This window comes from Pleuronectes platessa, chromosome 6 (assembly GCF_947347685.1).
Source record: "Pleuronectes platessa chromosome 6, fPlePla1.1, whole genome shotgun sequence".
Taxonomy (NCBI): domain Eukaryota; kingdom Metazoa; phylum Chordata; class Actinopteri; order Pleuronectiformes; family Pleuronectidae; genus Pleuronectes; species Pleuronectes platessa.
Window position 1 is genome coordinate 12658041 of NC_070631.1, and position 22055 is coordinate 12680095.

At 43.9% G+C, this 22055-nt stretch overlaps 1 protein-coding gene across 8 annotated transcripts in view; it reads right to left on the bottom strand.

The window, feature by feature from the left end:
- fmnl3 (formin-like 3) overlaps positions 1-21464 on the bottom strand; it is a 33813-nt gene extending 12349 nt beyond the window's left edge. For 7 of the 8 annotated variants that reach the window (XR_008338853.1, XR_008338854.1, XM_053425156.1 and 4 more), the window contains exons 1-9: positions 20881-21464; positions 5819-5902; positions 5617-5697; positions 5374-5450; positions 2995-3078; positions 2394-2540; positions 1437-1545; positions 1169-1245; positions 661-754 (exon numbers count right to left, since the gene is read on the bottom strand). Coding sequence is in view for 6 of the 8 variants with exons in the window: in XM_053425156.1 (XP_053281131.1) it covers positions 661-754; positions 1169-1245; positions 1437-1545; positions 2394-2540; positions 2995-3078; positions 5374-5450; positions 5617-5697; positions 5819-5902; positions 20881-20997 (870 nt within the window). In the remaining 2 variants the exon portion in view is untranslated. The remainder of the gene's footprint in view (positions 1-660; positions 755-1168; positions 1246-1436; positions 1546-2393; positions 2541-2994; positions 3079-5373; positions 5451-5616; positions 5698-5818; positions 5903-20880) is intronic. The other variant, XM_053425160.1, reaches the window with a different exon arrangement.
- Positions 21465-22055: the final 591 nt, after the last annotated feature.

The window sequence follows — 22055 nt, forward strand, 5'->3', positions numbered from 1 at the left end:
CTGGCAAAAGTATAAAAACATTGGAAAGATTTATTTTAGCCAAATTCCTACAGTAAAAATACACTAGTGGAACAGAAGAAAACAAACACTGCTTTCCCAGTGCTTCTCAAATGTATTTTACACACAAAGCTAGACAAAGTAGGGTTTGTGGACCTACTCTTCGATTACTGATCCAGCTGCTCTTGAATACTACACATGATTTTCCTATAAAGATCTGCCACCTTGCATTAATATAGAAATACCACCACAGAAATACCATCTTGTTTTGACTAGCGGGCTGATTGGGCCGTGTGTATCTCTTGGGCTTTAGGCTGTGAGGTAATTGTCTTGTTCCGGTGTTTGGTTGACTGTGCAGACAAACAGCGAGAGGCTAAGCAAACCTTTGTGGTCTGCTGGCTCCCATCAGGGACTTGATTCTTATCATCGTTCAAGGTTGCCGCACATCTGGTGTCGTAATGAGAATAAAAAACCCAGACAGTAGAGCTTTGCCTACACCCTCAGTAGACGTGAAATCTCCCAGAGCTCCTCAACTTTTGTCCTTCTACACTGGTCCTCTACACATTATTCAATCCTCACAGAATTATCAATATATAACCACTGAACTCTAAACTTAAGATGACGACAACGGTTCAAAATTAATTTCAAAGTTGCTTTGGGCACCTCTTTGAAGTTATCAAACGCTGAAAGGATGATCTCGTGACCTCCTCGGACCAGACAGACGGCAGCCAGCAGCTCAAGGACCAAAGCTTTCGTCCTAGAAAGTACAGACAACATTCATTAGGAAAACATATCTGGACACATTTCAACTGCGAAAAAATATTTACACCACAAGAATGTACGTCTGCGCATGCATCCTCCAAACGAGTGCAAATGCATCAATATGGAGAGGCGGAAATAAATAATTCACACTCGAGTCTGAAGCAGTCTTTTATAGCTATTTAAGTGTTTACCCTCCTTCACTTCATTATGAAGTGATCAGCCCCGGTGGTTTACCACTAATCTCCCTTTAGTAAACATTCTTTTTACAGCCTGTATATACGCCTCTGAGACTCGGCTTCAGAGAGAAGCCGAGCCCCACGGAGAATGGGAAGCATATCATATGAAGTGGCTGCAGGGTTTCCCCCATTGTATGACCCAGCCCTGTGGAGACGGGGGCCTCAGTTCTTACCGTGAGTTCTTATTGTTCAAGCTGAGAGCAATTTCATTGACTGCGTGTGCGTGAGACATGACCATATTGAAGCCATACTGCATGAAGAAGACAGAAAGAGAGAACGGCATGGGGTCATTAAAACCTGGGTTTATACACACACAGCACTTTACTGCAAAGGAAACACACGTTTATAACAACTTGACATTATCTGGGTCACATAGGTTATCACCCGTGTGTGAATCTCTTTATAACTGTAGCTCTCGAGCAGAGTGCGGTTGTTTGTTACCTGGTAGTTCATGATTGCTCTCAAGCACATGATGCACACGTGCACATCATCCTTCTGGCTCACAAGGCGGGAGTTTTTGATGGTTTTGGTGGTGGAGACTGAGCCATAGCTGCAACAGATGGCGGCACATGTTAACATCCTGTGTAGAGCTGCATTCACCACACTCTCTTACATCCACTTTGTTATTTATAAAAGCTCCTTTCATTATTACAGAAATGTATGTTTTGTTCATGACTCTTGTTTCAAGTGTGTCACATGGAGAGAAACACAGAGAGAGAAAATTACAGAGAACGAGGTCTGACAGAAAAAACTTCTATGGCTTTTGAGGTTACAGATGCATTATGGGAGCCTGGTTCCCTTGCTGCTGTGAACAGACCGACTGCTGTTTTGTAACTGCATTCATCATGTGCATATAATTTTACTTTTCTATGATCATATGATGAGTATCTTTATTTATATCCAACATTTCTAAAATAACGTAAAGTTACATTAATACAAATTTGATCTTAATTTGCTTCTTAATGTTAGAAAATCTCTGAAAAATATTCATTAGGACTATTTCTAATATGCTTAAATTCATTTTAGGATTTTGAGTGTGCTATTTCCGTAGCCTAGTGATGAAGAGGAGAATCATAATAGTCCAACATGCGCTGCTGCTCACAGCTGGCTCTCATCTGAAGACAGTGCAGAGGCACATCTGGACAGATTAGGGAGGACTATGAACAAAGTCGGACACAGGACAAGAGGTCAGAGACTTTCAGTTACTCCATCTGTGATACTGCTCATCCTCTGACTGAGTTTGGGCAAAGCCTTGAGGTCAACAGGGAGGTCAGCAGACCAGTGATGGCACCGAGACAACTGGGTAGCATGCTAATTCTTTATAGCATTCAAGGTTAGCAGAGCGAGGCGCTTACAGGGATAGGCAATAGGCGGGGAAGCTGGCTTAGCAATACGTACCGGAGGACAGACTGGCGGGCAGAGCGCACCAGTGTGTTGCAGAAGGGTTGGGTGCCCGAATGGTGCAGATCTTCAATAGACCTGCTCCAAGACTTAGACTTGTCCAAGAAGCCTTCCTCCCCATTCTCCAGCCCCTCAAAATCAAACCTGGGCCACATACAGACAGACAGACAAGCCAACACAGAGGCATGGGGGAGTAGATGAGAGGCGGGGGGGGGGGGGGGGGGGGGGGGGGGGGGGGGGAGCTTAGGTTAGTGAGGCGGCCTGGTAGAGAGCCAGGGGTTATCACAAGAACTGTCATCAAGCTGCACGATAAAGCTCAGCACAGAGATTCTACCCCATCCAGGCAAAGTATGGCTCGGGACTACACCGCATAGCATGTGTCCAGAAACACATTGAGTTTGCCAAGTATGCAACAAGGCATATCCGAGGAACGCAATGTGCCAAGAGCACATTTTAGATGCACAAGCAGTTTATTACAGGCTCAACAGGACACATGTGTGTGTTAACCCAGCAGCTGGATCCACTGCCCAACCCAGTTCCTTTTGACAAGGGTCAGGAGGTGTGTGTGCGTGTGCGTGTGTGTATATAAAGTACTCACATGACAGCACACTGAGCAAAGGAGAGATACTCCACCAGGACGTCGAGACCTCTGTTCTCATCATTGAGGAACTCCCTCACCCACCTGTGATGCATGAGAACAAAGAGAGGTTAGCAGGGCACCAGATCAACTACACACCCTTATCCTTCAGGACTGGCGTTCACCCATCAAAGGAGAAAAAGGAGAGCGACGTGAGGCCGACTAATTAAAAGAGTTAATCTGGTTCATAAGTCAGGTCATGGTCATCCTTCCTTTCACTAATGAGAACTAAGGATGACATTTATTATGTTATTAGGTGGAATACCTCTTGGATTAAAAGGACAAATATAATAATAACAGTACATTTTATTTCGCAGCACCTTTCTAGACACCGAATGACAGCTTACAATATCTGATTAAAAAAAACAAGCCTTAAAATCTGATTAGGAGACGCAAACACCCTTCAATACAACATATGTGATTCAAGTTAAAAAAGTGGAAATAGTGTAGATAAAAATTAAAACTAGGGTTAAGAGGGAGAGACACCTAACAGTACCAAATACTAGCTTTGAATGCATATAAGCGAAATCATCAAGGCAATGGATTGAATGAATGTGTACAGGTACCTGTGGATGTGCATTAATATGATGCTACGCTTATATGTGCATGTTCACATCTGTATGTGTGTGTAACTATGTTATTATGTTATGTGTGATGTGACAAATCTGTAAATTAATTGTGAAATATTGAAAGTAATAGCTGGTTGTGGTTCCACTCCACTGTATTGAGACCGCGTCTCCGAGGGGGGACTCGAAGACTGAAAGAAAAACGGCAAGAATGCAATGGAAAGAAAAGTAGAGTGAGGGTTCAGGTTTCCTCCCCATTTAACTCCAGTTTTGTGGAGTGAGAAACGACTCCAAACAAAGGAATTCCCATTGCGACGAGAGAAAGAATGTGGAGGGCATAAGGCTGAAGGAGCTGGGCTCGCTTCTGAATCCGTGACAGCCGACAGTATTTAGCCTGCCTCCCCCACAGACCCGCTTGTCTTCCCCCCCACTTCTTCAGGGAACTCTTGTCTTGGGGGGGTGGGGGGGGGGGGTCCGCAGGATTGGGGTGAAAGGTTCTTAAAATAGTCACAAAGTGTGGGTCATGATGAGGGACAGCCGATCAGCCAATGGCAGGAGGGCAATCAACTGCCTCAAAGTACAGCGGAGGGAAGGAGGGAGGAGGGAGGAGAGGTGAGCGGAGGAGGCAGGAGGGAGGAGGGAGGAGGGAGGAGGGAGGAGAGGTGAGCGGAGGAGGCAGGAGGGAGGAGGGAGGAAGGAGGAGAGGTGAGCGGAGGAACAGAGCAAAGCAAACAAAGCAGAGAGATTGGGTGCAGGAGGGAAGGGGGGGGGGTACACTGAGCCAGGCTTGATCATCAGTTTCCTGTCTAACACCCCCCCTCCTCTCTCTCTCTCCCCCCTTTGCCTCTGACACCCTGCTCCTTCCTCCCTTGCCCATTCTCTCTTCCCCCCCCCTCAACTTCTCTTCCAACCAGTTGCTATTTCAGATTTTTCTTGGCAATCTCAGGAATAACACATTAGAAAAGGGCCCAGGAATCAGACACACAATAAACCAGCATCTGTTACACTTAATCCCGCCCACGAAAAGACTGCTGAAAATAGCTCTCCCTTCTTTTCCTCTTTGCCTTTGAGTCTTTCTGGGAAATACATTGAAACTGTTGAGACTGTTATTGATGAGGCCTGATTTAGAATATGAGTTATTCCTGGAGGTTGGTGAATGCCATGGAAAAATAAAAAGCAGTTCTAATTTTTTTTGACACAGCTCCTTCAGTGGCAAGTATCTGTATAACAGCAGATTATAAAGTCAAAAATCAAAAATCTGCAACAGTGAAGACAAAGGCCACAAAGGCTCGAGATAACATCCACAAACACACCGGGTGCATGGTGAACTGGGTTTTCTCGCTATGACAAAATATTACATAGTACAACAATAGCTTTCTTGCTTTAGCGTGTGAGAAATGTGTAAACATAAAAGTATCCTTATGTGTGTGTGTCCGGTGTGTGTGTGTGCGTTTCACAGGGTTCAGCGTTGGTCAGCCAGGCTTCCTGTCCCTCTGGCATCCACAACAAAGCTTCCTGCTCAACACTATGGGGGAGTGGACGAGGCAGCACAATGGCTACCATCTGGGCATTACGAGGACCAGCTCTATGAAGTGGAGCTGCAGAGCTTGGCAAGCTAGAACAATAGGAGGAGATCAGGGCACTAGAGAAAACCGCCCTGGGTCCCTGAAGCAGCGGCAGCACCACGAGCACAGACGGGGACTGTTCTTATGAGCCAAGACAATAATGCGGTTTCCTTGAGCTCCGGGCCAGACGGGAGATAAGAACTGATTACCCGATGTGGTTTGTCCGCAGCGATATCTCCAGCTCCCTCAGGACTTTTGTGGATTCCTGCACCCGCCTGCGGAACTTCTGTGCGACATAAAAGAAAGAAACAGTTTAGCGGCAGATTTATCATCGTTCGCAGTTCGGCCTAATGAGCTGTGAGAGTTGTGACAGGCTCTTAAACAGTTCCACTAAATAAAAGACTTTGATGTGTAAAGTTGCCGTTTACACAGAAAGGCCATTTGCACCCCACCTTGCGCGTGACCCCGGGGTCTAAGTAGCCTCGCAGCTTCTGGATGTAGGTGTGCGGCGGATTCTTCACCTGAAACCTCTCCTGAAGACACACAACAGAGCCAGAGTTATTATATTGTGCGTTTGCTGAGGTCATTGGGTTGGCAGAGTAACACAGGCAGTGGTGTGTGTGCAGATTTGGCAGTGTTTCAATGAGAACGCACCTGGTCGCAGATCAGGTCCCATTTCTTCTCATTGTCATACTGTCTGAGGAGCCGGGCTTTGTCTGGAGGCAGGTTCATAGAATTCTGTGAATATACAAAACAAAAGCATTAGTTTAATCTATAATATATATATATAAAATTTCTTTTTTTTAACCATTTGATCACTTGTAGCAGCTACTGTATGTGGTTACAGTAGTGTGTATCACTGGAATTTGACAGAGCTCTGGCGCCAACGGTAGAGCACAGGAGAACATTTTGGGGTCTTACACCATGACCTCACTTCCTGTGTTCACTTTCAGCATCCTGCCGCAGGAGATGATCTGCATCTCCGCTTCACTCTCGAGTCTCAGTATCATTCAGGCAACACTTTGCTTATAGTAGGAACCTTTTATCAGATCTGTTATCTCATCCAGCAATAAAAAACACTTGCTACTTCAATGAGACGTATCAAGGCGGCAAATTTACCACGGCTGAGATTAAACATCGGATGCTCTGATTTGTGTCTGGAGAAAAAATTCACTTCGGGGTTTTGTTTCCTTGTTACCACGTAAAATTTATAATAACACAAACTATATGACTTGACGTTTTTGGACTATTTACTTCCTTGAAGTGAAAAGCTCACAAACAGGGTTTGACAACTTAAAAATGAGGAAGTGCAGCAACACAAGGGAGCTGGTCAGCCCCTGAAACTGATCGCCTCAGCGTTTCTTTTTGAAGACACATGAAGGATTGTTTGTACTGGGAACCCACATTTACACCCATAACAACCCCACAAACGGCCCATCAGCTTGACTTTTAACCTGCTGCTATTACTCAGCCCGCCCTCTCAAGCACAACATTAACCCATCCCAGGCCAACCATGATGCTCACACTGGTCTTTTTCCATAGAGGGAAAAAACAACCTATATTTGTTACCAGGACTAGTGGAAATTCACATGCCAGTTTTTTTAAAATTCGTTTTTCCGCATCAGGACGACGTTGCTCACTCCATCGGCACAATGATGAATCATGTGGTGATGACTAAGAGGTTCCATTAAAGTAGCAGGTTTTTGTGATCACAATTGAACATATGCTAAAACAAACTAGAATAGCCCCCAGTAGAGCGCGAACCTCTGCCACAGTCCTCTTACACTATCAGCTACACATTGGTGAGGGTTAGAAGGTGTCTAGCCCTATTTGCTAAGGGATACCAGTCCCCTAAATAAGTCTGTATTTTTTCATCAAGATTTAGAAATAATTCTCTGAGGAATCAACTAAAAAGACGACAAATCTTGCAATGTTAAAGTCTAGAGTTCCTGGATCCAACCCTGATCTGAACCTGCACTAAAACCTAATGTGTTATTGCCTGACCCATAAGGCATCTGAAGTTTTTGCGTAATCCTGAGAACTAACAAACAAACAGAGAGACGAAAACATAACCTCCATGGCGGCGATAACAAAGGAACGGTTAACCTCAAAAATATTTAAAAAATGCAGATAATAAAATGCCTGACAAATCTTTAACAGTCTCTAACTGTGGTGGAATACAATGCCAAGATGTGCGTATGGGGCTTTTGATTTAACCTGCTTTGTAAATCCCATGACGGAGAGGAGAGAGACACAACATGCATACCAGATGTCCAGTATTACAGGAGGAATGTGTCTTGTTTATAGTAGTAGTTTATAGTAGTAACTTTTCTCTCTTGTCTGACCCCCAAGCTGCTCTCTCCTCTGTCTGTCTGAGTATTTTAACAAAGGCTGGACAAAACCCACAACTTTATAAAGTTTTAAAAAATAGTTAGTGATTATCATAGAAACATAAATATAAGAAAGAAAAACACATATTCAAAGAACTTTCATTAACTGATTACAGTAAATGAAATTGATGCATTATATGAATAATAATCAAGTGATTGAGGGTAGTGCAGAAACAATTTGTTGATTTATTCATTACTCAAACACAAACTATCTTGATAATCAACTTAAAAGTTAAATGGCCTAACATTTTCTTGTCCCTACATTTAATGATTTTCTGAAGACATCTGAATACACAACCTTTTGCTCCGGAAAACCATGATAGGAATTTATCAGTTTATGGCTAAAACAACAGGTTGGGTTATTGATAATAGCTTAGTAAGTTCAAGTGGTCGCTCTAATGAATTAGTAGCATATGGAGACTTTGAATAGACCTCAGATTATGTTCCATAGGCCTGGTCTTGACACAAAACACCCAGATATCGGCTGCAGCATCTGTTCAGTTCCAAAGTCCAGCTCCCTTTGTTTTCCCCCTTGATTTCTGTGTTTATTTGATTCTGAATAACATACATGAAGACCACACACACAGAGACACACACAAACACACACACACACACACACACACACAGACACACAATCACACAATTTCAATAATGATCAGTAAAAGTACAAGGAGCCCTGTCCCCTTCCCCACAGAATAAATATTAATTCTCGTTAAGCGCACACCGGAGACTCTGATAACATTCTGCTCTCTGTCAGTTAGAGCCTCAGGTGATGTAAACAAATACAGGTGGAACTGTGAGCAGCCGCGTGTTAAGAACTGTTTATATAACAGGTATGAAAGCCACATGAACCTTGGCATAGAGAGGAGACTTCTCCCTACACCAGACCAAAAGCAGAGGGGATGTTTCCTTTCTCACTAGATTTGGGTAATTTGAGCCAAGTAACCCAATTTGGCTAATTTCATTTCACTTTCTCCCACAGTGATGCTATCTCACGCTTCCTGTTTTTTACGAGAAGCTAAAAGAAGTCGTTTCCATGGCGGCGAGGGGGCTGGTGTGGCTCCTTTTGGTTTCAGATACACCCCCGGCCCATTTGAGGGATGAAATACTACAGAAATGCCAAAAATGTCTGGTGCTTGTTGATGTAGCCATGTTGCCCACATGCGCTCTCCTCCTCCAGCGAGGCCCTTCTGGTTCGACCTGAGACCGGATCAACAAAGGATTCAATGTGCAGCTTTGTTTTGATTTGGTGCTGTGCCATTCCCATCCTTTGACATTTGAGCTATTTTTTTCCTCATAGAAAATGGCTCACAATGGCTGGTGGGCAGGGTCAGTGTTTGCCCCCTGGTGCTGTGTGGAGCAGAATCCAGCTAAAACACAACACCACTGCACAACCAGATGAACCGGTTCTATTATCAACACTATCCCTCAGATCAGTACACCCCCATTGTGAGCAAGGACAACAGAGTGAGTCACCACACAAGGCCACCTAGGAAACAAAATGGAAACTCCACTGTATTTAATGTATTTCAATTTGTAGAAATATTAATTTTTTGGGAACTTTTTATGTCGATTTCTTCCAAAGAAAAAAATCATACTACAGCGAAGAAGTAAAAACAAATTCTTTATTTTATATTGTTATACACTTAATACACTGTAAAAAATCTGTTACTTTTTTAGGAAAAAATCCAATCGTCATCCTTTTTGTTGATATAGCTTTAATTCAAAATATATATATATATATTTAAAGAGGTTAATGTGAACTCTAAGCACAGGCCAACCGAGGTTTAAACTCTAAAACAGAAAGACATTTGAGCCGCTGACAAAGGAAGACGGAGATTTCAAGGACTTGTTTTAAAGTAGTTGACGGGGTCAGGTTGCTGCTTAAGGAGCCACGGAGAGTCCAGGAGAGCCATCAGGGACTCAGCAGAGCGCTCATGTCACGCACACGCCCCCACAACTGAGGGGGAGAGGGGGGGGGGGGGGGGGGCTGGAGAGGCCATGGTCACTGCAGACTTCAGAGTGAACATGGCCACTCCATCTGCCCTCCACTGGACGGCTTCCTAATCCGAGCTGATTTACAATTAGCCCAGAGGTAAGACCCTGACCTGCAGCTCCGGCCGGAGGCCCCCGGACAGACAAATGAAATGGATGACAAGATGTTTCCTCCCTCGTCTCTCTGTCACAGCTTCACACTCTCAGTCAGGATGAGATATCACACCACCATTCTCTAAATGCTGACCACAAATCACTCTGCCTGCAGAATCTACTCCGCCTGTTTGTTTTTCTAGCGGACTCTGCATCACCAATTTACTCTCAAAGTTGAAGATGTTTATTCTGCATGCTCTCTGTGGTAAAAATGAAACTGCATTGTTGTCATTGAAGAGTGTGCTTTTCATAAAATTGCACAAACCACTGTTCTGGGAAACTGAGAAAGTTGTTTCATTTTGATATGAACTGGGTTTGTGAACTTTGCTCAAAACCCTGAAGAAGAAGTGAGATGTTAAACTTTGTATTTCCAGTAAATGACGTCTACCAAAGAGGTTATGTTTTCACACTTGTCAGTTTTTTGGTATGTTTGTTTTTTTTGTAAGCAGGAGTATACTACCACAGAACTTGGTGGAAGGAAGTGGTATCCAGTAGTGAAGAACCCATTCCAGTTTGATATGGATCCGGATCAGGGGAACCAGGGACATTCTTTTACTTTTGTTAACCTTGTAAGATCTTTCAGCATTTTCCTTGATTTCTCATAGACTAAAGTTAAATGTGGTTTCATAAGGGGACTGTTGGGCCTTGGCGTAGCTATGCACTCTGCTGGGTGCCATTCTCTTAGTCTATACACTTTTGTCAGTGATTTATTTCATTTGTTATAAAGAATGAGACTAGATGAGATTGCGAAACTGATTAAAACTGACTGATTTACTGATCCTGATTTATAGCAGGCCTACTGTCTGAAGCTGTACTCTTTGTGCAGCACAGTCGACCTGGCTTAGATAAATTCCTTATAAGTGGACTAGGCGCAGTTGTAGGCCTGAAACAATAATAGAACTTTAATGCTTTATCTTATATCATGTACATGTAATTTCCCCACTGTAATACCCTAAAGGTGGCCTACCAAGAAAATGCATTCAGTGTGATTCCCTCTTTTGTGCTGTATCGGTAGGCTGGAAACGCAGGGTCTATCTACTCTGGTAAGTTAACACAGGCCAGACTTAGTTGTCATCAGCTCGGAGGGAAAGGAGTGGGTGGTTCTAGTGCAAACCACGCTGGACGGAGCCTGTGGCAGTTCAGAGACAGGGCACACACAGCCGTCTAGAACCATGACAAGTCTGAGATCAGCTCATCAGGGTGGGGTCTGGGAAGAAAGGACCTGCGGCACTACTCAAATGGAAGCTGGCCCTGCCAACATAAAGGTCACAGCCTCACACAACACTGCACTGAGCTTGGAAAACACAATTCAAACAAAGGGTTGGTTATTGTCATATTAGACAGCCAGGGCACTAGAGGCTGAAAAACAAAATTAATAATAAAAACTACAAGAGCCAAAGATATGAACGTTGAAAGAATAGCTTGACATTTCAAACATGCTGACTTATTATATTCAATATACTGGAATTACAACATTTGTAAGCTTAATCGTTTTATATATGACTTTTATAGTTCTGTTCACATGGATGTCAGACGCGTTAATCCTGTTAGATTCGCGTGTGCCCGTCTTCTCATGCAACAAGATCTGGCTGCACGAGCGTCACTACAGGGAGCTGCTCGACTGAAGCCACTGCCAAGCTGAAGGCAGATGTCCAGTTGGATTCTTGAGTTTAAGAGCAACGAAGACAGCGTAGAGCTTGATGAAAACAAACCCATGAATGAGATGTGCGAAATGGAGTTGATTATACTGTGAGAATCTCTGAGACCATTTAAAGGAACATCACTGAAGAAGGTAGTGAAGTTCTCCACATGCACATATCATAAAGTGGGCCTGTCGCTACTTTAATATGTTGAAATATGATAAACTATACAGCGTTAATATGCTACAACCACTTTTTGTTTTACGGACAAGTGTTTCAGTGAAGTAGCAACACAAAATCTGTATTAGCAGATGTGACACATCACACACGCCTTCAGTCAATTCTTTCCTCTGATAAAAACAATATTTATTTAATGTCTACACCAAACACTGTAGCACCAGCAAAGTATGATGATCTGCAGTATGTCAGGTTATATTTTAATAATGCACCAGCTTATAGGATCATTGCACAATTTACAAGATTTGGTTTCCAAGAATCTCTTACATAAGCAAAATTGATATTACTGAAATTTCCCTAACTGACAGAAATCAGATCCAATATGGGTGGACGGTTCAAGAAATCAGTAGCGATACCCATACCGAGTGCTAAAATGTATTTCTTAATTAAAAAATAAGTATTCTTACCACGATGTAAATTTATAACTTGAAAACTAAAGAACTAAAACCAACCAAAACTAAGCTATTATACTTTTCATTCTTTAAACGATTTGTAGACAGGTAAATTGAAATCAATAGTCTGACTTTTTTGTTCCAAGTTCAGAGATGAATCCTATTTGTTTCTGAGACTTGAGGATCTGAAGCCTGAAAAGAAACAGTTATGAACCGAGACTTAAAAAAAAGCATTAATCAGCTTTTCCACATCCTGTTTGGATGGAAATCTTGTGACTGTTGCTTTATGCTTCACGGGATAAAAGGTTGATAAAATATTGCTACAACTTGATATGGCTGCTGAAGGTTAGATCTGAGTCCAGGAGAACACTCAGATTTATGTTTGTGTTGAAAAATGCAGGAAATCTTTCTTTTTTTCCTCATATTATGTTTCAGAAAACGACTTCAGGGATCTTGTAAGAGAGGAAAATGCTGAAAAGGGAAAATGTTTAAACAAAGGGTAAAGTCTGGAGAGGGTCGAAAAATCTAGAGCCCTGATCCCTGTCAGGAAGTGGGAGCCAACGAGGAGGCAAAGAAAACACAACGAATATGGGACCTGGCACGACTTTGTTTTCTTTCAGCATATTAACTGAGCATATTTTAGAAGGGAAAGTAATGCAGCAGGCCCGGCTGTGCCAGAGGTGGCTGGATATAGTTCAAAATAAATGTCTCTCTCAGAAAAAAAAAGAAGAAGAGAAATAAATAACTGCCTCCACCCTCAGAAACGCCAAGACAGACAGGAAGGGTAAATACGGCGCTGACGTCTGGGCGTGTTGTCGGCCGTACATCACGTACACTTAACAGTAGATTATGAGATTACATAAGGCGGGGCTACTCAAGCCGGATGACCTGATACGATGATGTCATTCGAAGTGAACGTAAGTGTGAATCAGACTCTCCCGATGACAGCATCTACAAACACCACACCAGCTTTTTATTAAGACATGGTGCAGCCGGTGCTAAAGTTAGAATTCCTCCTTTTCCCTGATACTGAAAGACAATGAGAGGAGACAGGATGAGAGGCTCGGCCGTGGTCGTCACGGGGGCAGCAGGGACTTCCTGCGCTCTTCAGGAAACCGAACACTGCCCTGAGTAATGTGGGGTTTGTTCAGGAGCTGCTCTGAGTAATACGAGTGTGTGTTGTTGCACATCGAACGTCCACAATCTGTTTGTGTGGATGAATGAATGTGTGTTTGTCCAGCTCCAAGGTAAAACCTCACTGAGCTGAAGGCAGCAGAGCAGAGTGTGAGAAAACCCAGCCCCCCCCCCCCCCCTTCTCTGGGCAGACACCCGATCGCCCTGTCGCTCTTTTGTGAGGTAACCCGAACCGGGCAATCACAACAAAGCGCGAGTCCTCCTGCACAAAGATGCTGGAGGAGCAGGAGGGAGACGCTCACCAGCCCTCCCAGCAGCTCTGTTTTCAGGGCCTCTCCTTGGCCACGCCTCCTAATGCTGATCCTTGTTTACAAAGCAAATATAAACAGACCCAGTTAAGAGTTTGTTTATTGAGATATTAACACAACAGGTAAAGACATGCACCTCATTTAGGTGCTAATGAAGTGTCAGCGGGCAAACCTCATTCTTGACATGTGGATCCCAAAGCATGATGCAAGTGCCGACACTGGAAAAACAAGTGATTAGACAACAAAGGTTCAACAAACTGTTTTCTAACTGTAAAAGGTGAAAGGTGAAGACGTCTGTAAACTCAACTTCTCTTCAACAGATACAAGCTGAGTTTTACAGTAAATAATAGATAACAAAGAGATCCCAATGAAAAACAACTAAAGGCTTTGTCAGTGGATTTTCCTTAAGCTTACTTACTTAAACAATTAATACATTTTCAGAATTGCTGTTGATGAACAATTGATTCTTAAAAAATCTAAAAAACATGTCAGAATTAAGACTGTAACCTTAGTGACTGTGTACACTGTTTATTAATAACTAGTAAAAATTCATATTATTATTATATTAACAATGATTCCTGTTGCATATTAAGTAGTGTAATGTTTCTTAGAATTCTGTTTATTATATCATTATTGAAATCAGGAAGGATGTTGTATGAGTCGGGGAAGAACCCATGACATTTTGGTGAATATCCAGAGTTCCCCTTGAATGGATATTTATGAGTGTGTGCAATTTGGTGCAGTTCTAAATAAAAGTCCAGATCTATTGGATTTAAATGTGGCGTCATAAAGGGACTGTTGGGCCTTGGCAGGGGTGTTTCCTCTACTAAGAGCCATTCCAGTATTAACTTCAGATCATAAAGGTGATTGGTGTTGTACATGTGCTGTTGAGAATCTAAAGTTGGGTGTCAGACTGGTCCGACCATGTCTGCGATAATGAATAATTAGACTGTGTGTGAGAAACTGTAACCCGTGTGTTCACCACCAACCAGAGAACAAGACCCATCCAGAAAGAAGTGTTACATTACCCTAGATAAGCACAGACAAATGGCCGAGACTCAAGGCTTCGCTAATGGCTGAAACCTAATGTGGCGTCGAAGCTCAAATCATGTAGCGCTAAATCCCTGTTAAATCGGCAAGTAAGGGAAACACAGTTTGCAGCTGTGGTGTGATGTTCTCAGCCTCCTCCTGCCCTCGTGCTAATCCACCACCTAACCTTCTCCGGCCTGAGCACACTCTGAAGCCTCCTTCAGCTTCTCCCATGAGCTCACGTCTCCTGGTCTGTGACCTCTGAGTCTCTCTGTTGGGAGAAAATAACTTTCCCTCCGGTCCCTTCTTTTAAAACACAGCCAAATGTACATTCCACGGCCACTCAGTGCATCAGGAAGTTGTGGAATTGCCATTTTCGGTTGATAATCAAGAACCGCCTCCCACAGCCCATTTGCTAATGGGTTCATTTATGACATGGCGGTGATTGACGGCAGTGATAGCTGGCTTCGAGCTAGAGACTATCATCATCACAGAGTTCTTTGAAGCCCAACCAACAACCACAGCCTGAGATAAAGATGAAAATGTCCTTAAAGCTCAAGGTCCCAGATGTTCCCCGACCTTCAAAAGTGAGCGAAGTTGAAATGCACACTTGTTTACAAAACCTTATCTCTGATGTTTTGATGTGAAACTATTCGACAAAAACAAAATTATTCAACATAGTCCTTTTTAAACATGTCAAAGTTTCGGGGAAATGTGGACACAAACAAAGATATTAAGGATGTTAAGAGTGACTTATTAATGAATGTGAAAATTGGTCATGAACTGGAAGTATTCCTTCATTCCTGTGCAGTGGCAAACATCCTGTTTGTTCTCCTCTGTGCATCCGTGCACATCCCAGGGAAGCCCCGGCCAACTGATGATATATACGGAGGAATGTCAGGAATGCAGGTACACGAAAGCCTCAATAACTCATGCCGGCCGGGCCCTTTCACACACTGCCAGGTTAAAACGATGAAGGTCGGCCAAAGAGAAAGGGCAACAACTGTGAGCCTGAGCAGCACAGAATGACAAGTTTTGAATTATATGAACTTTCCAAAGATGTTTTCCCCTGGTGGTGAAGATAAAAGAAAGAGGAACAAAAACAAAAACAAAAAACAGAATTCACATGAGTCCCATTAGCAGTCACAAGTCTTTGAAAAATCCCCCTTTGTTTCTCAATATGACTTCATGAGTTTAAGTGTCACAGTGACACGGCAGCGCAAGTCATGAAAAAAGAGAAACGACAAGATAAAAAAACACTATGCTATTGTGGGAAGGCCTGGGAAACAATTATGTTACATCACTTGTGTATAGGAGAAGTAGCACCAGGCCCAGCCGTGTAATATACTGGATACCAGTTTACAGCCGTTTCACTGGGCGTCAAACGAAGGCACAAAAGGCAACAGGGGATGAGGCCCCCCGTCTGAAACAACACTGACTGACAGAGTCCCCATTGTACTGAGGAGGAAACCACTTCTCAGACCTACAGCCTTGGTGCAGCTGCAATAGAGCAGCACGCAAACCCCCACTGACACGCACAACTGCACACACATACACAAACCAAAAAAAACACCCACTCACATATGCATATTACAAACATGTGCAAAAAATGAATAAATCCACAAATTTTGTAGTTATGTGACTTTAAAAAAAGGGGGAAACAAATATTTCCTGTGCTGTCTCTTTACAGGGTTTAAAGGAATAGTTTGACCTTCACTTATCAGCGGCTGGATGGAGCTTCATATCGGTAGTGCAGACATCAGCCTGACATCAGTGCCATCACCATTTAACCACTCAGGTAGAGCTCAGGAGGAAATCTCAGACAGAATCTATTTCGAATGTGGCCTTGTTACATCTGCTCAGTCATGGTCTTTAACTTGACCTTTGCTTTCCAAAATAACAGCATGCAGGGAAGAAGAGAGGCAGTTAAAGTTGCCATAAAGCCCGGCACAGATTGGGGGGAATTGCAGCCCGAGGGTGGAGGGAGCCAGGTGGACAGCCTTGTGCTGAGCCCCCACCACCAACCACCAACCACCAGCCTGCTCTGCTGCTCTAAAACCAAGTTAACCGTGTGCCCTCAACTCCCGTAACCCCCGCCCTCTTCCAGGGACATGGCGGTGGGTGGCTGAGCCAGACGTGTGATGCAACAAACACGTTTTCTCTCTTCAGAAAAGAGAGGGATGGCAATGATGATGATGCGTGAGAAAGGGAGCGTTAGAAATATTCTGCACATAAATTAACTCAGAGTGCCACTAGGAGAAATAAAAATGATTTAGGATTGATGTCTAGTAAACACGTTGCACATCTGGACTCCATTAGTTCCACTTGAGTGGCAACTATCAGACACGGCAGCTTCCTTCAGACTGCAGCCGTCAGGAGGTAGTGACGTCAGACAGGGCGCCGGAGTCACATCGTCAGCATTTCGGATTTGACCAACACTGACTTGATGCTCACTTCTTCTTCTGTAGTTTTCCCAACATTAACTCCAGGGACCTCCCTCTTGTTCAATCAAACATTGGTGGGGGGGGGGGGGGGGCGGGGGGGGTGCAAACCAGCACATGATGCAACTCGATGTCAGAGCCTAAAGGACGTGGTGCGTCGAGCAGGGTCAGACAAATCAGTAACGATGCTTTCCAGCCCAATCAAGTGGTGAAAATAATCGCCTGCTGCTCCCGTAACAGCTCTTAAATATGTGCGCGCCACTTAAAAAACGCTGGTAAAGTCGTTACAACCGAGAACAGTGGCGGGCCGCCAGTTGAAAGGGAATTTTCCCCTCTCTGCGTTCTCATGTGGCCTCAGCCGGGACTAGACCGCAGGAATCCAGTAGTGGATTGGTGCGGGGGCACTTTGAAAGAGGATCCTGGGCCAGACGTGCACCTTTGAAAATGCCAGTCACTCATCTCACATCATTTTCATAAGCGCAGAGTCATATGGAGAAGGTTATTTTATGAGGGCCAGACCAACAGCGAGAGTAAGCTCAGGAAATGGGAGCGTCTGAGAAACAGTGAATGAGAAGTTCCACTTCCACTTGGAATCAGGAATAAGTCAAAGTTACCGAGGACAAAGAGAAAAGAGCTCAAAGAAAACACAACCAGCAGACAGGATATTTTAAAGATTTTAAAGACACGGCGTCTATGTTCATCTACCTGTGAGGTTTCACGTGGATCTAAAACTCTCGCTGAACTAACTGCGTGTTGTGCAGAAGTAGCAGCCTGCATGAACACAGTTCTTATTGTAGAGCGAAGCCACCACCACAACCACCATTGGCTACAATGTAATTTCCTCTGTAAAAATGAAGACAGGAAAATGCCAGGCAGCTGTTTCCAACCACAAAAGACAGAGCTGAGGCCGTTCCTCACAGCGCTGGACAGAAAAGACGAGAAGAAGCGAATCCGATGCCTTTACCACATGCTGCAAGAAGTCAAATCTGACCCAAGCACTTTATTAGCAGACCAGCGTGAAGCAGACGAAGCTATAACCCAGGGGTCTCGTCCCTCTCTCACCGCCCCGCACCATCTACAGTACAGTAGAGCGGGGCCCTGTTAAAGTCATTAGTCTCTGGATATTACTACACTGGCGAAGGACGCTGCACCCATGACATCATCATGGGCTGGTGTCATTCCGGTGGGACGTCTGTGAGCTGTGTCTGAGAGAGAGAGAGAGAGAGAGAGAGGGAGGGAGGGCAGTCTCGCCACACAGATGTCGACGCATCCAATCACATCCGCGTGCCATCATGCAGCAGGAACCATAGTGGTCCAGAGGAGGGGGAACTTCCCACTTTTAAATATGCATTTATGGAGAGTGTTTTATTTGTTGAGTTACAAATACAGACAACAGAGTTGGCTTAGCTCAGCAGAGAGATGAAGGTTAACTGAGTGTTTCTGTCACCTTGGACATGGCAACCTAAGAAATACAACCACCGCCAGACATCAAAGTCATTGCCTTGTCTTCCTGAAAGAGCTCCGACCACAAAGAGGGAGGCTAACTGATGTACCGTTATCTCACGACAAGGGGCGAGCGGGGCAGAGAAGAGCCCACTGTCCGATAAGAACAATTAAATATACACACTTGTTTTTCTTTCCCACAAAAGTAAAGGAAACTCAGAGATACTATATGAGGTATAGGCTGGAGTGGGATTCCGGGGAGCCTGAAAACTTTTCCCAGTCCGAAAAAACAACTGAACTGTTGAGTCTACTGCGTCTCTCACAGAAATCATCTGCTCTGCACGGCTGAACATAATAACAGGGATTGATGTTGTGTGGAAGGGCAAACAAGTGCAGACTGTTCCCGTCTCCAGGCAGGCTGAATGTTGATATAAAACCATTCCCAGTCTTTCTTTGAGGAAAATGTGAGGGTTCCAGATCGGTCACGTGGAAAAACTTCACATTCCCCTAAAACGTTGAGGCCCTAGAGAAAGAGACCCAACTTGAGCTGTCATATTCACGCTTGCTGTACAGTACACTCTATAATTGTCATAATGGCTGACACTTAGCACAGCAGTCCACAAGCAGGCCTTGAATGGCTTCTCGCTGTGCTGAGTCTCCTCAAAAGAGGGCTTTACGCTGTAGCTGCTGATAGGTCTGGCAAGCAAGTAATGGTTTTTAATTCCAGAAAACACGGAGGATCCACAAAGTATTCGGGCTGCTGTCAGGATCCTGTCTCTTTTCTGCTCGATACCGTAATTAAGGTCTCAAAATGCGGAAAATCAAGTCCGGGTGTGGTTGTGTTGAAATGTGGAGTGAGGAGCACAAAATAAGCACCTGGGAGAAACCCTCATGCTACTGTTTAACAAAGAAAGATCACGTAAATAAACACACAGGTCAGGTAGTGTATTCTCCTTCGACAGCGTAACAGAGCAACAAGTTGGAGTGACGTTGAAGAGCTTTCTGTTTTCTGCCTGAGTGCGTGTGGAGCATGGGAACACGATTCATACACAGACTTAGGTCGAATATTGTATTTCTAATATATGTGTGTGTGCTGTGTTATGGTTGATTTATTGTCCAGCATCTTTATGTTTTTCTCTCTCATTTGTGTAAGGTTTTCCATGTTTACTGCTTCTTATCCTACCTCTGTATGGATTGTGCTATAGAAATCAAACTGATTGATTGATTGATTTATTGATTGAAAAGGAAATCAGTAAATCATCCTCTTTGATTTGGCTGGAACCAGAAAATGGTTCATTTCTTCTTTGACTTATTAATTTAATCACAGCAGCGAAATAGTTTCAGATTCATTTTCTGTTGAACAGAAGACAGACAGACAGACAGATATATAGATGGATAGATAGATAGATAGATAGATAGATAGATAGATAGATAGATAGATAGATAGATAGACAGATAGATAAATAGCTTGTTGAGTGTAACACTGATATTATTCAACGTGTCACCTGTCGAAAGAGAGAGCATGTAAAGTCCCCTCTTGACGTGGGATGACAGAGTCACTTGACTGAGCTGACGGATGGCAAAAGTGGTTGTTGACTGTGGTTTTTACAAAAGAGCTCAGGCAGCAGCTCCACTCCTGCCTGGTGTGAGGAGTAGGAAGGAGGGGATGGGGTGAGGAGGAAGGGGGGGGGGGGGGGCAGGCTCCTCGGGTGTGGGAGTTTTGGGGGAATTCAGAAAATGTTGCTTTCAGATGGTTCGCCTGCAGCGAGAATAAAGTGTGTGCAGGCTAAACCCAGGCGGGGAATGCTGCTGTGATGTTCTGTGCCAAGGCTGCGTACAGTAAAAACCTCCTTTCTGCCTACGTAGATCCAAACCACCCATCCCCTCACCCACCATGCTGGGCTGTGTTTGCCACTTCAGCCAAACGCCGAGTTCTCCTCTGACTTTTGGAGGAGACAAAAGAACCGCAGGGGGAGGAGGAGGTGGGGAGGAAGAGGGGGGGGGACAGCAGGCAGGGAGGGAGTGAGGTAGGGAGGGGCGGGACAGGTCCCTTCATTTAGAACATCAGCAGCTCATAATGGAGGATGGAGTGTAAACACACACAAACACACACACACACACACACACACACACACACACACACACACAAACAAACTTTCATAATTATAATAATGTGTTAGCACTATTTCAATTCGTATTCATCACTTTATTTTAGTATGGTCTGTGTCGTCTCTATTTGTATTCCTTGTAAATACACATTAATTACCTCTGTTAATATTTCATAGTTTTAGTTATAGTTTCTTTTTTAATGCTCTATCCTTTACTGTGTGTTGTCTAATGAGGTGTATGCAGCTCCACACAAAATGTCATTGTACCTGCACATGGACAGTAATAAAGATCTCTTGATTCTTGGATGGAATTTAACGGGGGAAATTTAGCAGATGGGCTCAAGACAACAGAGCTAACAGTAAAACAAACAAATAAACAAACCCGTAAGTCAGTGTGAGGTGATCGTAAATAAAGTGTGAGACACACAGAGGGGATAACAACTCACCAAAACAATGGCAAATTTCTCCTCCAGCTCGTTCGGGTCGGGCATGGGCACCTTCAGGGGCATGATGTGATGCTTCATCATGTCCGACTGGCCGTCCACGCTCTCTATGTTGCCCATCTTCTCCCTGGGGCCAAATCCTTCAACTTATTTCACTCACGATCAATAACAACAACAACAAAAATAAAAATAATAAATCCAAGTTTAAAAAAGCAAATATGAAAATCTCATTCCAAGTATTCCCGAGAGTCTCATGGACGTTCGAATCCAGATAATCCACTTCTCCGGATTGAAGGCTGACAGCGCAGGAGTCTGCTGTTACTGTCCCTCTGTGCCATTTACGCGTGTATCTCCATGTCGAGCTTCACACTGTATTTCCACTGTCCTCCCTTCAGAAAGCTATTGTCATGGATTTAAAAGAGATGAAACTTTCTCCTCTCCAGAGCAGCTCCTTCTTCTCCGGGCCCGTCCATTACTCGCAGATCGCGCATCCCTCCCGAAGTTACTTCAAACTGCTGCTCAACTTTCTTGGCTGCGACGCGTTTCCATTCATTATTGTTGTGTGATCCTGATTAAGCTCTCTCGCCGCTGCCTCCACTCAGAGGGCAGGGTTTTCTTCTTGCGTCCCCGCCCCCTGCTGAGGCGCTGCTGTTGGCTCAAATACCTGTCAATCACTTGCTCCCCCCCCTCCTCCTCTCCGCCCCTCACATCTGTAGGCAGTGGGCCCTCATGCAGCTGGACTGTAAGATGAGGGTCAGGCTGCACTCTATCGCGACCTGCTGGCGAGATATGACTATGACATGTTTGGAACGTGTTGATGCTGCCTGGCTACTTCAGAATTATTCCATGTCAAAAGTGAGTCCTCCTCAAACACTTCTACAATTTATTGTGACTTTACTATTGTTTGTGTGTTGGACTTTGTATCCATCCTACCTGGTTTATCTGCAATCAAGATTTCATATTCAATGCTTTTCACAAAATGAAACAGGTTTATCTATAATATTCTTAACATGTGTGACTCATTTGTACATTTGTGTTAAACAAATGACACAATCCTCCGACCCCGGTTTACAGCTTCAATAAATGTTGGATCTAGCTCGATGTAAATCATTGCAGTGACAAAATTGATGTTGTGCTTTTACTTTGAAGACTAAATGCTCCAAGAAATAAATGATTAA